This window comes from Osmerus mordax, chromosome 24 (genome assembly GCF_038355195.1).
Source record: "Osmerus mordax isolate fOsmMor3 chromosome 24, fOsmMor3.pri, whole genome shotgun sequence".
Taxonomy (NCBI): domain Eukaryota; kingdom Metazoa; phylum Chordata; class Actinopteri; order Osmeriformes; family Osmeridae; genus Osmerus; species Osmerus mordax.
The window spans coordinates 2,636,172-2,652,139 of record NC_090073.1 but is presented as its reverse complement, the minus strand read 5'-3'; the positions used below and the strand labels follow the sequence as shown (position 1 = coordinate 2,652,139).

The following is a 15,968-nucleotide window of genomic DNA, read 5'->3' as shown; positions in this document are numbered from 1 at the left end:
AATAGATGACGATTGTGAGACTAACGTCCGAGGACTTGACGTCACTCGATTCCTTCAATCTCTCAATACAGTTGCCATACCATGAACTGACCAGCAGGTGTCCCTATTGAGAAGACGTATCAAACGCTTCAAAAAAACGATACTTTTTTGACACAATTGTTTCAAATAGCTTGTTGCTTTGGAAAGCTTCGTTTCCCCCATCACTAAGTCAGGGCAGTCTAAAAGAGTGAGTTTGAAACCGCTGACCTTGTTTTAGTGGAAGTATATGCTAAATTAATATTTATGATTTGATATTGTAGACTAGCGGCTAAGGTTTTGGAACATGCTTTTGCAACCGTGAAAGGGATGGCCACATTTGAAGGCTGGCAAAACTAGAGAAAGATGTATGTGTTTGTGCACACCTACTCTCTCACATCTCACATCTGTATATATCTCCGTCTATCTAGCTCTGGCAATCTATCTGTATCTCTGGCTCTGTCAATGAATGTATTCTATAGCGTCCGTAAATATGTATCCTCTCTATAACTAATATGAATATTAGTGATTTCTGATGTCTTCAGCGTTTGAATAAAACACTGTTTGTCTAGGACTGTAGCACGACACTGTCAGCTGCTCGTGTGACGTCCGATGCTTTAACAGGTGATCACGTGTTTTTTGCCCATTTGAAGCTATGCTCGACACGTTTGTGTCGGTATCAATTGACTCGAAAGGTCGATACCGCTTCGTGAGCACGGCTTTGAGCGTAACATCACTACCCTGACTGAGCCTGCCAGCCGCCCTGTACCTGAATTACTCTACCTTGTGGAATATGACCCTAGCCTGCCCTGAATATTCTTTGGCCGGCCTCCTTGTATCTTGAATTAACCACAAACTTGCAGCCAGTGTGTGGTGTGTGATATTGTGTAACTATTTGTTGTCTGGTGAATTTGATTACATACCTCAGTGTCTCCATTTTGCAGAGTGGGTTCCCCAGTCCAGCAGAGAGAAGCTTCATGCCGGCATCCTTCAGATCATTGTTACTTAGATCTAGTTGTCTCAGGAAGGAGGTTGACTTCAGAGCTGAGCTCAGAGAAGCACAGCCTTCCTCTGTGATGTGACAGCCTGACAGCCTGTAGAAGATTATCATTAGGGAGGGATCACAAACACTTTTTATTGTTACCTCTACTCTTTATGCATGATGATGCTTTGCTTATGGTCTGCACCTCTTCTTCAACACCGACCACCTCTGGAAGAGTGGAACTCTCCCACTGAATTGCTCCTACCAAGCTTTCTTAAATGTTTTAACTATGAGTTTCCCTGAGAGTTTGTCCTTGTCTTTCTTGAGGGTTTAGGTTGGTTTAGGTCTAGTTCTATGGGTGTGTGTGAAGTCTTCTGCGGCATTGCTTGAAAAAGGGCTATACAAATAACATTTGACTTGAACACAATGACACAGTAGCCAGTAACCAATGTGAAAAATGAACCTGCCTGAGAAGCTGATTTTACTAAGCTGGATTGTACTTGTGAAATATCCCAAAAATGATCCTGTCTAATGTATACTGAGACATCATGTGTCTTCCTGAGGTTTATCTAAGTAATATAATGTGAAATGTAGGCCATCAGTGAATCTTTTGTTCTAGACTGACTAGTGTCTTTCTGAGCCTATCAGATCACAATTCCCTTGGTACTAGGATCAACACTATGTTTAGTATCTCCTATTATCAGTGCTATAGATGCGATCTATGGCACTGTTGTACTGACACAATCAAACTATCAATGAATATATGATAATGTTCAGGAATTGTTAGCTTGATTGTGTTATTGTGACATGAAACTTAAAAGATTAATTCACCAGTGAGATACAATAACACAATACCTGCTTTGGTATGTTTTGGAATTGATCTAACACAGTAGTAACCACATACATACTACTCCTCATGATACTGGTTCAAATTAACACTCGGATCGATAAGCAGTCTCAAAAATTTTATCAATATAAAAAATAATACGATGCCTTTCCGTAATCGTGACACCCCCCCAGAAATGTTCACTGCACCCCCAGTCAAAGCAGGCTGCATCCGGCCCTGGATGGAAGGCAGTTTTAAGAAAGATGGGAAAGCGAATACCTGTTTGTGCCTCAAGGAGAAAAAATGGTGTGTGTTTTGTGTTATGAGGATATGTCGGTCGTTAAAGAGTACAATCTCCGTCGGCATTTTGACACCAAACACGGAGATAAATATGCCAAATTTTGCCTCCAAGAAAAACAGCAGATTGTCCTAGAATTAAAAGGCGGACTGCAATCGCAGCAAAATATGTTCACAAAAGCTACAGCTAAAAACAATGGGCCTCATTCTTGAACATTTTCTTAAGTTTGAAATGTTTCTTACGGGCTTCGGAAAAACAACGTAAGAAAAAGACGTCTGCCAAATTCATGAACGCTTGACAATGTGTTCCTACGCAGCAGAAGTTTTCTGAGCTGGGCTCCCCAGGAAGAGTTGTCTTAAGTTGAAAGCGCGTCCTCGTGCTCCTGAATTTGCATACATACACACCCAGACAGCTCCTTATAAGGGCACGCAACAGCAGTGACGTGTGCAGTCAGAATCGACACAATTAGGAAAGCAACAGGAACGCACGTTATGTCGAAGTGAAAAGCAATTGTGCCATATTGTAGGCCTAGGGTGCACACTCGTCCCTTTGAATAGGTCGAGTGATCAGTGATAATTGGATGGCCTGGTTGAATTTATATGATGTTCATGTCCAAGTGCAAGTTAAAGGTTTTATTTGTCACATACAACATCATACCAGTAAGATGAGCAGTGGAATTGTTCTCCACTGGATCTAACAGTGTGCACACTGTAGCACAGTCCACAGACAAAGCACGGTACCATCACACCTTCTCCTACCCCCGACAAGGAGAGGGTCTTCCCCCTTTGTCCTTCTCCCAGAGCAGAAGCTTCAAAGCTTCTGGCCCAGCATGGGGTCAGAAACAGAGGCCACACGGCCTACAGTATCAGACAAAGGATTTATAAGGAAGAACTTTCTTACGTGGATTTACAAACATATTCTCAAGGACTACATGGCTCATGGACACTATTTCAATGACAGTAGTTGATGTGTTATAATGTGTGTTTTTCTCATTTACTTAGAACGTTGTTTAATTGAGGTTTGATTATAACTTCCCTTCAAGGATAGTTAAGTCAGCCAATCTTGATATCAAAATGATTGTACCATACTAACAAAACATTTATGAATGTTGTATTGTTATATTCTGAAGTTTAAGTATTCCATGGACAGTTGAAATAACGGAACTCAAAAGGTACATCTACTTCACACCTAGGCAGATCTCAGGACGACGCCCAGGTGGGGGGAAACTGACCAATGAAAGAGGTCACCTTCACGGGGACCCCCCCTTGTTCTTTGGAGAATAAAACCCCCAAACGTACAATCACCCCCGCTTGTTCGTAGGATTAAACTGAGGTGAACGCGTCACTCTCTAACCTATTCCTATGAGAGGCCGTATAGGCCTTAATTCATACTTGATCTCACATACACGCCATGACCTCACATATACACCATTAAACTCTCACATATACACCATGACCTCACATATACACCATTAAACTCTCACATACACGCCATGACCTCACATATATACCATTATACTCTCACATACACGCCATGACCTCACATATATACCATTATACTCTCACATACACGCCATGACCTCACATATACACCATTAAACTCTCACATATATACCATTATACTCTCACATATATACCATTATACTCTCACGTATATACCATTATACTCTCACATATATACCATTATACTCTCACATACACGCCATGACCTCACATATATACCATTATACTCTCACATATATACCATTATACTCTCACATACACGCCATGACCTCACATATATACCATTATACTCTCACATATATACCATTATACTCTCACGTATATACCATTATACTCTCACATATACACCATTATACTCTCACATACACGCCATGACCTCACATATACACCATTAAACTCTCACATATATACCATTATACTCTCACGTATATACCATTATACTCTCACGTATATACCATTATACTCTCACATATATACCATTATACTCTCACGTATATACCATTATACTCTCACATATATACCATTATACTCTCACGTATATACCATTAAACTCTCACATATATACCATTATACTCTCACGTATATACCATTATACTCTCACGTATATACCATTATACTCTCACGTATATACCATTATACTCTCACATATACACCATTATACTCTCACATACACGCCATGACCTCACATATATACCATTATACTCTCACATATATACCATTATACTCTCACATATATACCATTATACTCTCACGTATATACCATTATACTCTCACGTATATACCATTATACTCTCACATATATACCATTATACTCTCACGTATATACCATTATACTCTCACATATACACCATTATACTCTCACATACACGCCATGACCTCACATATATACCATTATACTCTCACATATATACCATTATACTCTCACATATACACCATTATACTCTCACATATACACCATTATACTCTCACATATACACTATTATACTCTCACATATACACTATTATACTCTCACATATACACTATTATACTCTCACATATACACCATTATACTCTCACATATACACCATTATACTCTCACATATACACTATTATACTCTCACATATACACCATTATACTCTTGCACATAAACTGGCATACTCTCTTACACACACAAAAATACCGTCTTATATGCACCATCATACTAAAGTATGACAATATATGTAAGAGACAAATAGTATGTGTGAAACAGAATGTTACTATATGTAAGAGAATAACAGGATGTGTAAGAGAGAATACTTATCTATGTAAGAGAGAATACTTGTCTATGTGAGAGAGAATACTTGTCTATGTGAGAGAGAATATTTGTCTATGTGAAAGAGAATACTTGTCTATGTGAGGGAGAATACTTGTATATGTGAGAGAGTATACTTGTCTATGTGAGAGAGTTTGATTGAAACGGAAGGCAGTTTGATTGAAAAGGAAGTAGTAATTCTCAGTTTCTGATTGGCTTACACATGAAGAAGAAGGATTTGGGGTAGATGTAGCTAACACCCACCTTCCCTATCAAGACGAGACTGAGTGACATGAAAAGATGGCAGAGAGTGGGCGGCTTAATGAAGCCGACTCATGAATAACATTTTGAATACTCCAAATGCTGCGGCGTTATTGTAGGGAGGACAGACCCGTTCCTAAAATACGTTTTTAAAGTTATTCCTGGGGAAATTATGGAATTAAATTACATATTAACTATACAAAAATACTTGTGCACAATAATATTTGCTAAATGTAGACGTTTTTAAAGGTTTTGAATTTTACCTCGAAGCTTTTTGTGAAAATGAGGCTAGTTTCACGACAGCGACTTTAGATGTAGACTAACATGTTGATTAGCCAGTATGATTGATATATGTATACAGTCACATTAACAAACCTCTTCTTTGTAAACTATTTCGTCTTAAATACGATGGTAACACATCACATTAACAATTCCAAAACGCACCACACGCCAAACAATTTTTTTTGTCAAGCGTCTCTAAGCTCAGATTCCGAGTCGGATCCATGAAGCTATTTCGTTGCAGTGAATGGGTGCGGGCACTCATCGGGCATAGGGGCCTACACTCAAATAGGATCTTAAAAGTCCCAACTGGAAAATGTTGTGACCAGATTGACATCAAGTTCAGGTTGTGGCATTAAAGTTTAGGTTAGTAGCCAAGGGTGTAAAGACCACTCGGCTACTTAAAGACGTCAACGGTTAAAATAGGCTTTAATTTAAATGATAGCTTCATCAATTGAAAAACTGATCTAGGACTTTTGACTCAAGTAGTGGGGGTCGGTAAAGCTTCCTAAACAACTATGGAATTCTACATTTGAGTTTTTTAGTGGATTTGCTTGAATCGTTGTCAGAAATGTTGGAATCAAAGACGACAGCCATCCACAGTGGCTATTTCTAACGCTAACGATGAAATGCGCCGGCTCTTCAGACCTGGATCAGGTGCATCGCGGAGCGGCAGCAGCACTCTGTCAGGAGTTAGTCTTAACCGAAATACTGCGGAGTTTGATATTGGTCTTGCGCCATCACTTGGCTGGCATTAAGACTAGCTCCTGACAGAGGGCTGCTGCCGCTCCTTGATGCACCTGATCCAGGTCTGAAGAGCCGGCGCATTTCATTGTCAACGTTAGCGTTAGAAACAGCCCCCGTGTATGGCTGTCGTCTTTGATACAACATTTCTGACAATGATGCCGCAGGATTTGGAGTATGCAAAATGTTATTAATGAATCCATCTTGTCATGTCACTCAGTCTCGTCTTGATAGGGAAGGTGGGCGTTAGCTACATCTACCCCAAATCCTTCTTCATGTGTAAGCCAATCAGGAACTGAGAATTCAGTACTACTTCCTTTTCAATCAAACTGCCTTCCGTTTCAATCAAACTCTCTCACATAGACAAGTATACTCTCTCACATAGACAAGTATTCTCTCTCACATAGACAAGTATTCTCTCTCACATAGACAAGTATACTCTCTCACATAGACAAGTATTCTCTCTCACATAGACAAGTATTCTCTCTCACATAGACAAGTATACTCTCTCACATAGACAAGTATTCTCTCTCACATAGACAAGTATACTCTCTCACATAGACAAGTATTCTCTCTCACATAGACAAGTATTCTCTCTCACATAGACAAGTATTCTCTCTCACATAGACAAGTATTCTCTCTCACATAGACAAGTATTGTCTCTCACATAGACAAGTATTCTCTCTTACATAGACAAGTATTCTCTCTTACACATCCTGTTATTCTCGTACATATACTAACATTCTGTTTCACACATACTATTTGTCTCTTACATATATTGTCATACTTAAGTAAGATGGTGCATATAAGAGGGTATTTTTGTGTGTGTAAGAGAGTATGTCAGTTTAAGTGCAAGACTATAATGGTGTATATGTGAGAGTATAATGGTGTATATGTGAGACCAAGTCGTTTATGTGCAAGAGTATAATGGTATATATGTGAGAGTATAATGGTGTATATTTGAGACCAAGTAGTTGATGTGCAAGAGTATAATGGTATATATGTGAGAGTATAATGGTACATATGTGAGAGTATAATGGTATATATGTGAGAGTATAATGGTATATATGTGAGGTTATGGTGTTGTATGTGAGACCAAGTAGTTTATGTGCAAGAGTATAATGGTATATATGTGAGAGTATAATGGTATATATGTGAGAGTATAATGGTATATATGTGAGAGTATAATGGTATATATGTGAGAGTATAATGGTATATATGTGAGAGTATAATGGTATATATGTGAGGTTATGGTGTTGTATGTGAGACCAAGTAGTTTATGTGCAAGAGTATAATGGTATATATGTGAGAGTATAATGGTATATATGTGAGAGTATAATGGTATATATGTGAGAGTATAATGGTATATATGTGAGAGTATAATGGTATACATGTGAGAGTATAATGGTATACATGTGAGAGTATAATGGTATATATGTGAGAGTATAATGGTATATATGTGAGGTCATGGTGTGTATGTGAGATCAAGTATGAATTATGGCCTATACGGCCTCTCATATATTCCTCTCAATTGGCACATTCACTGAGCGCCCGGAACTTTGACGAGAGATTCCGCTTTCTATTCGTTGGACATAACGAACCTTTGACTCCTTCTTCAAACCGACAAAAGTAACTACGATTTGCAATATTTCTTACTTGTGACATATTGGCATGTTGTGATTAAATTGTTGATGTTTGATTGTATTTTACAAATGAGTTAACTCAACCCTTGTTAAGTCAGTTACCCTTGCTCGTCCATTGTTACCCCAAAGGCCTACCTGTCCCTCTCTACCCCTCTCTCTCTCCCTCCCCCCTTCACACACGCTCTACACAGCCATTGTGTTGCTCGCCCTCATTTGCATCCAGCCACTGTACTACTCTGACTAACCCATAACTTATCTGGTATTTGTTCATTATAATTACATTCTCCTAAATAAATCATTGTGTATAATACTCGCGTATCACTCACGTTATCTGATCTGCTCTACTTTCATAGAATTCACTACTAAAGATTAGACTGATTATTACGAAGGCTATTATTTCAATATTATTCAATAAGGTTTCCTCTATCCCTTTAACAATAAGAGGTGGTGCCCCCAAGAACTACATACTTTATTATTAAATTAAGTATTGCTAATCTTAAACGAGCAAACCCCGCTACAACACTAAGCAAGGTAAATTATAATAATAATTTTAATTCGAGGATGTCTATAGAGTTGATGTGAACGCAATCACCAACGATTTCTCACAAATTCATTAACACTTCTAACACGGAGAGTTTTCTTAAATGCGATTCCTCTTGTGTTTTTTTAAGGAATCGCATTTGAGACAACTCTGGCCGATTTAGGACTGCTATTTCGAGTTTGGAAAGTATTTTGAAGTTAAGAACAAATCCCAGATGAGAAAACTTTCATGAATGCCAAATGTTTTCCTAAATCCAATTCAGAAGAAATTCCTTCTTAAATTCTTCTTAACTGCGTTCGAGAATGAGGCCCAATGTTTTTACATCGTAAACATTGTTACATCGTAGTTACAACTGGCCCTTTGAGGGCATCCATAATTCTGATGTGCAGGGGCGTTGTTAGATCCTTTTTACTGGGGCACGTGCTCCAGTATAAATTTGCTGTGCCCCAGTAAGATCTAAAGTTTGAATTTCAACAATTTACTTTATTAGTCAGTGCATTAATTTAGGTTGATAATCCCAGAAAAAATAAATGCAGTATCCCAATCAACGCTTGTAAAATCAAAGCAGTTTAACCGAAAACACAAACCGATGCATGTCAGCGTGCTCTTCTGAGCTTGCCAAATAGCCACTGCAGCACGCACACAGAAGTCCAGGTGTCGGACTCGGCACACAAGTCAGAATTGAGGTAGGCTAAGAAAACATTACAAAACTAAAGAAAGTTTCTCAAATATAGGCCTACCGATCATCTTATTTTAACTAAAACATAAAACTATATTACATGAAGCAAAAAAAAAATTGTGCGCTTGCATTAACTATAGATGTCCCTGCCAAAGCTGATATCAAACTTGCGTCCCTGAACTGTTGTATAGTGGGTTAAGCAAGGGGAGTTTCTATAGCCTAGTAGTGTATTGTGCGCAGCAAGCTTGAAAGAAAAAAAAGGGATATGAATAGGGGCCTGTGCCCCAGTACAGTTTTATGTCTAACAACGCCACTGCTGATGTGGCCCTCAGTGAAAAGTAGTTTGACACCCCTGATGTACAATATATTTTTTTGTGTTTCAGATGCAGCAAATCTGCCTGTTTCTTATCAAACTAGTCCTCACTGATGACTAGAGTAGAAGGCATATCTCATTCTTGGCATGAAGTTTATACCCAACTTGAGACTCAACTCTGTTGTCTAAATCAACCACACAAATACATTGTACGATTATAACTTTACTAATGGCTCATGTAGAACATGAATACATACCTCAGTGTCTCCAGTTTGCAGAGTGGGTTCCCCAGTCCAGCAGAGAGCAGCTTCATGCCTGAATCCCCCAGGTTGTTGTTACTCAAGTCCAGCTCTGTAAGCTCTGAGGAGGGGAGAGCTGAGGCCAGCACTTCACAGCACCGTTCTGAGAGGTTACAGTCATTCAGCCTACATGACATAAGGAGAACATGACACATCATCAGAGTCATAGTTTGTACGATAGGATCATACGATAATCAAATATCACATCACAGTATGTCCTAAATTATATCATTCTTAAAATTGCTTTATACATACAGAGCAGTTTTGGAGTCTTTGACCACTGGCAGCAGCCTCAGAAGACCTTTCTCTGATCTGGAGTATATCTTCAGGTCAAACACGTCCATCTTCTCTTCTGAAGTCAGCAACACAAAGAACAGAGCTGACCACTGTGTAGATGAGAGTCTCTCACTGGAGAGACTTCCTGAGCTCAGGTAGTGTTGGATCTCCTCCACCAGAGAATGGTCATTCAGTTCATTCAGACAGTGGAACAGATTCATGCATCTCTCTGGAGAAGGATTCTCTCTGATCTTCTCCTTGATGTACTTGACTGTTTCCTCATGGCTCTGTGTGTTGCTTCCTGTATGAGTCAGTAGGCCTCGTAAGTCAGACTGATTGGACTCCATTGAGAGGCCCAGGAAGAAGCGGAGGAAAAGGTCCAGGTGTCCATTCTTACTCTGCAAGGCCTTGTCCACAGCACTCTTGTACACTGAGATGGACTCATCACTGTCAGATGTGTCTGAGATGGACTCATCACTGTCAGATGTGTCTGAGATGGACTCATCACTGTCAGATATGTCTGAGGTGGACTGAGACATCAGATTCTCATTGTTGTTGATGAATGAGAGAAACACAAACACAGCAGCCAGAAACTCCTGAAAGCTCAGATGGACAAAGCAGAACACCTTCTCCTGGAAGACTTTACCATCCTGTCTGAAGATCTGTGTGAACACTCCTGAGTACACTGAGGCATCACGGACATCAATGCCACACTCTTTCAGGTCTTTCTCATAGAAAATCAGGTTGCCTTTGTCCAGCTGGTGAAAGGCCAGTTTTCCCAGTGACAGAATGCTCTTAATGCTCTCTTCATCCCAGTGTGGATCTGTCTCAGTTTTCTCATGAAACTTCACCTTCTTCTGTTTGGTCTGTAACACCAGGAAGGCTGTGTACATCTCAGTCAGGGTCTTGGGCATCTTCTCTTTCTTCTCTGTTCTCAGCATGTCTTCAAGAACTGTACAACAAATCCAAGAGAAGACTGGAATGTGGCACATGATGTAGAGAGTCCTTGATGCCTTAATGTGTGAGATGATTCTCCTGGCCAGGATCTCATCACTGCATCTCTTCATGATGTACTCCTCCTTCTGCTCATCATTGAACCCTCGTACCTCTGTCACCAGGTCAACACACTCAGAAGGGATCTGATTGGCTGCTGCAGGTCGAGTGGTTATCCAGATGCGAGCAGAGCGAAGCAGCTCTCCTCTGATCAGGTTGGTCAGCAGCACATCCACTGAGGTGGACTCTGTGACATCATTGCATATCTTATTCTTCTTGAAGGCTAATGGCAGTCGACACTCATCCAGACCATCAAAGACAAACAGAACGTTGTAGTTGTTGTAGTCGGAGATTCCAGATTCTTTCATTTCCATGAAGAAGTAATGTAGAAGTCCCATCAGATTGAACTCTTCTCCATCCAACAAATTCAGCTCTCGAAACGGCAGAGGAAAGATGAACTGGATTTCCTGATTGGCTAGTCCCTCAGCCCAGTCTGTGATGAACTTCTGCACAGAGACAGTTTTTCCGATGCCAGCAACTCCTGTTGTCAGAACAATTCTGATAGGTGTGTCTCGTCCAGCTGAGGGTTCAAAGATGTTGTTGCATGTGATGGCTGTCTCTGGTCTTGCTGATTTCCTCGATGCTGTCTCAATCTGTCTCACCTCATGTTCTTTACTGATCCCTCCACTCTTACCCTCTGTGATGTAGACATCTGTGTAGATCTTATTGAGAAGAGTTGGATTTCCTTGTTCAGCTATGCCCTCAAACACAGTCTGAAACTTCTTCTTTAGTTTAGATTTGAGTTGACGTGAGAGTCTATGATGAGAAAGCTCTCCTGAATGACCAAACACAGATGTGATTCTTAACAGGGCTTTAGTTTGCAAGAGAAAGTTACTTAACAGTTCAGAATAGTTTTTCCTATTCTAAATATGGCAGACATTGATGGCTTATACATGAACATTTATTTTCCATCATTGCACTTTGCCAGTTGAAAGTTACTCTGATTCTCTTAACCTGTGTCTTCATCAGAAACCATCAGTCGGTCAACTAAGACTAAATATGGAGTCTCTTACTTTTCTCCAGAGTGTCAGCCAGCTCCTTCTGGTTCATGTTTCTCAGGACATGCAGTGTGATCTTCAGAGCTCCCTTTCTGGCACTGCTCTCCTGCTTCTGATATTCAGGGTCCACCACTTCCTGGCCCTCCCTCTGACTCTCTAAGCCTTCTGGGAAATCTGGACTCAGAATCCTCTTCACCCTCTTCAGCTCTTCCTTCACAAACCTGATGACAGTCTCCTCAAGCACCTGAAACAGGGAGGGAAGATATCAGAGGAACCAGGAACTCTGTACACAGTAGTACAATCGGATTAAAATGATTATGTCTTGTTTGTACTTGAAATGAACACAAAACTCACTGTGAATATAGAAGACAAGTCGTCATGGTGACTCTGGTCTGACTTCTGTTGATCCCTGCGGACAACAGATGACATTACTTAAACACATGAACCACATGGGCTAAATATCTTAGACCAAAATACTGGACTGTCTCCATTCATGCATACACACAGACACTCTGTTTAAGAGTGATACAGAGTAAACTATCGTCTATACCACTAGATGGCACTGATTTGTTCCTTTCCATTAGGGGGTTTCCTGTTGGACACTAGCTGTCTGAGTAATCAATAATTTCCTTAAACCATACATTTGACAAATTAAATACGTTTGACAAATTTAAATGTTGCAGCTAAAGATGTGTTGGGCATCAGAATCCGTTGAGGTATTTTGGTGCTTTTAGATGCACGGTTTTGTGTTATTGTCTGATGAATGAAATGCAGGAGACAGGTGCTTTACATGTAATAGCCTACAGGGACATTCCCCCCAAGGCAAGTAGGGTGAAGTGCCTTGAGACCCTCTCCGTGTCTGAGATGATCTGCAGATTGTTATGTGTATTGTCTAATGTTTGTTGTTAAAGATGGTTGTTTCTGTGTTCAATTGTTTGTTCGTTAATAAATATGTATGGAGAGACATATACCATTTGATTACGACTGATTCCAAGGGCGTAGGTTTGGTCTCAGATTTGGTGGGACATCCATCCCCACCACCCCCTCAAGGCTGAGAAGTGAACTTTGACTGAGAAGCGTTTAGTTTAGACAATAGTGTTTATAGTACGTTTATAGTTTATAGTTCTAGTTCTAGTAAAAGAAAATGCTTCACTTTATTTTTGTATTAGGTAAAGTTGTCGCAACACGACAATGAGTCACAATGACCCGAAGGTTCACAATGACCAGAAGGCAACACAAGGGTTAAACTGAATCCGGTGGTCTCCCTTTTATTTATCTGCATTGTGTGGCGACACTCACAAATACACTACATAAGCAGAATATAGAAACGAAAAATGTCTCAGATCCACTGTTTATTGTGACTGCAAGATTCTAACTTAAGGTAGGCTGATTAACATTCAATGACCCAGGTCACTACCACTGCTAGTTTGTTTGTGTGGCTAGTTATTTTGCCTGACTTACACTGCTTTCTGAAAAAGTCCCCTTTCTTCTTCTTGGGTGGCATAGCTAATCTACAATGCACAAAAAGGGGCAAACATGTACATGCTGAAGGGCAAAGGGAATATTAAAATGTTTTACTCTGGCCTTTTATGGGGAATGTATTGGCAGACAGCCCTGGTAAGTTACCGTTGTCGTCGACACACCCGTTCACTTGTCTTGTGCAAACACAAAGCAAAGCAGCCTGTGCTTGCTTTGACACTCCCGTGCGTGTAGCATGTCAGATAACCCTCCCCCCTTTGGGTTTTCAGCCAATCAAATGACGGCATTTCTTGTACTGCCGCCTCCTGGCCGTCGGAATCGATCCAAATAGCAGCACAAAGGAGTTTGCTACACTTTTGTCATCTTAAAATATTGGTGGGGACTAGTAGCCTACCTAGCATCCCCCCCTAAACCTACACCCATGTCTGATTCTAGCTTCAACCAGACACTGAAGAATGACATCAGGGTCCACCTCACACAGGGCTGTATGTTTGCTAGCAGCCAGCTTTAGACACTGCAGCACTCCTCCACCCAGGAGTTTAAGACCTTCTGGTCTCAAGCAGTCTAAGTGGGCTGAGCCCCACCCGGTCTGTGCTCATACCAGGCCTGGTACCTGCAGGGCTTTGACTCTCATGCTGTCTGTGTGTGTGTGTGGGTGCATGGAGGTTATGACTAGGAGGACCTGTGTATGTTTATGTGTGTGTGTGTGTGTGTGTGTAGGGAGGGGGAGTTTATGTTTGTCAAACAGTCACTGATCTATCTTTTATTTTATGTTAAGCTATTATACAAAAACTCTGTATTGACATTATACTGTAAGTATTTTAAAATTGAGAGGTTGTAACCAGGGGCGGACTGGGGGAAAAAAGTGGCCCGGGAGTTACTGGAAAACCGGCCCACTCACTCAGTACACGGCGCGCGGCCCACTCACTCAGTACACGGCGCGCTGCCCACTCAGTACACGGCGCGCTGCCCACTCAGTACACGGCGCGCGGCCCACTCAGTACACGGCGCGCGGCCCACTTAGTACACGGCGCGCGGCCCACTCAGTCAGTACACTCAGTAAACGGCGTGCGGCCCACTCACTCAGTACACGGCGCGCGGCCCACTCAGTAAACGGCGCGCGGCCCACTCACTCAGTACACGGCGCGCGGCCCACTCACTCAGTACACGGCGCGCGGCCCACTCAGTACACGGCGCGCGGCCCACTCAGTACACGGCGCGCGGCCCACTCACTCAGTACACGGCGCGCGGCCCACTCAGTACACGGCGCGCGGCCCACTCACTCAGTACACGGCGCGTGGCCCACTCAGTACACGGCGTGCGGCCCACTCACTCAGTACAGGGCGCGCGGCCCACTCACTCAGTACACGGCGTGCGGCCCACTCACTCAGTACACGGCGCGCGGCCCACTCACTCAGTACAGGGCGCGCGGCCCACTCACTCAGTACACGGCGTGCGGCCCACTCACTCAGTACACGGCGTGCGGCCCACTCAGTCAGTACACTCAGTACACGGCGCGCGGCCCACTCAGTACACGGCGCGCGGCCCACTCAGTACACGGCGCGCGGCCCACTCACTCAGTACAGGGCGCGCGGCCCACTCACTCAGTACACGGCGCGCGGCCCACTCACTCAGTACACGGCGCGCGGCCCACTCACTCAGTACACGGCGCGCGGCCCACTCACTCAGTACACGGCGCGCGGCCCACTCACTCAGTACACGGCGCGCGGCCCACTCAGTCAGTACACTCAGTAAACGGCGCGCGGCCCACTCACTCAGTACACGGCGCGTGGCCCACTCACTCAGTACACGGCGCGCGGCCCACTCACTCAGTACACGGCGCGCGGCCCACTCAGTCAGTACACTCAGTAAACGGCGCGCGGCCCACTCACTCAGTACACGGCGCGCGGCCCACTCAGTACACGGCGCGCGGCCCACTCAGTAAACGGCGCGCGGCCCACTCACTCAGTACACGGCGCGCGGCCCACTCACTCAGTACACGGCGCGTGGCCCACTCAGTACACGGCGTGCGGCCCACTCACTCAGTACACGGCGCGCGGCCCACTCACTCAGTACACGGCGCGCGGCCCACTCACTCAGTACACGGCGCGCGGCCCACTCACTCAGTACACGGCGCGCGGCCCACTCAGTCAGTACACTCAGTAAACGGCGCGCGGCCCACTCACTCAGTACACGGCGCGTGGCCCACTCACTCAGTACACGGCGCGCGGCCCACTCACTCAGTACACGGCGCGCGGCCCACTCAGTCAGTACACTCAGTAAACGGCGCGCGGCCCACTCACTCAGTACACGGCGCGCGGCCCACTCAGTACACGGCGCGCGGCCCACTCAGTAAACGGCGCGCGGCCCACTCACTCAGTACACGGCGCGCGGCCCACTCACTCAGTACACGGCGCGTGGCCCACTCAGTACACGGCGTACGGCCCACTCACTCAGTACACGGCGCGCGGCCCACTCACTCAGTACAGGGCGTGCGGCCCACTCACT

General features: G+C 43.3%; 1 protein-coding gene across 12 annotated transcripts in view; it reads right to left on the bottom strand.

Annotated features, from left to right (window-relative positions):
* LOC136933033 (NACHT, LRR and PYD domains-containing protein 12-like) overlaps positions 1-15,968 on the bottom strand; it is a 561,343-nt gene that overhangs the window by 241,353 nt on the left and 304,022 nt on the right. The window contains exon 12 of one of the 12 annotated variants that reach the window (XM_067228396.1): positions 9,613-9,780. The exons of the other annotated variants lie outside the window; for them this stretch is intronic. Coding sequence (XP_067084497.1) covers positions 9,613-9,780 — 168 coding nt within the window. The remainder of the gene's footprint in view (positions 1-9,612; positions 9,781-15,968) is intronic. 12 annotated transcript variants of the gene reach the window in all.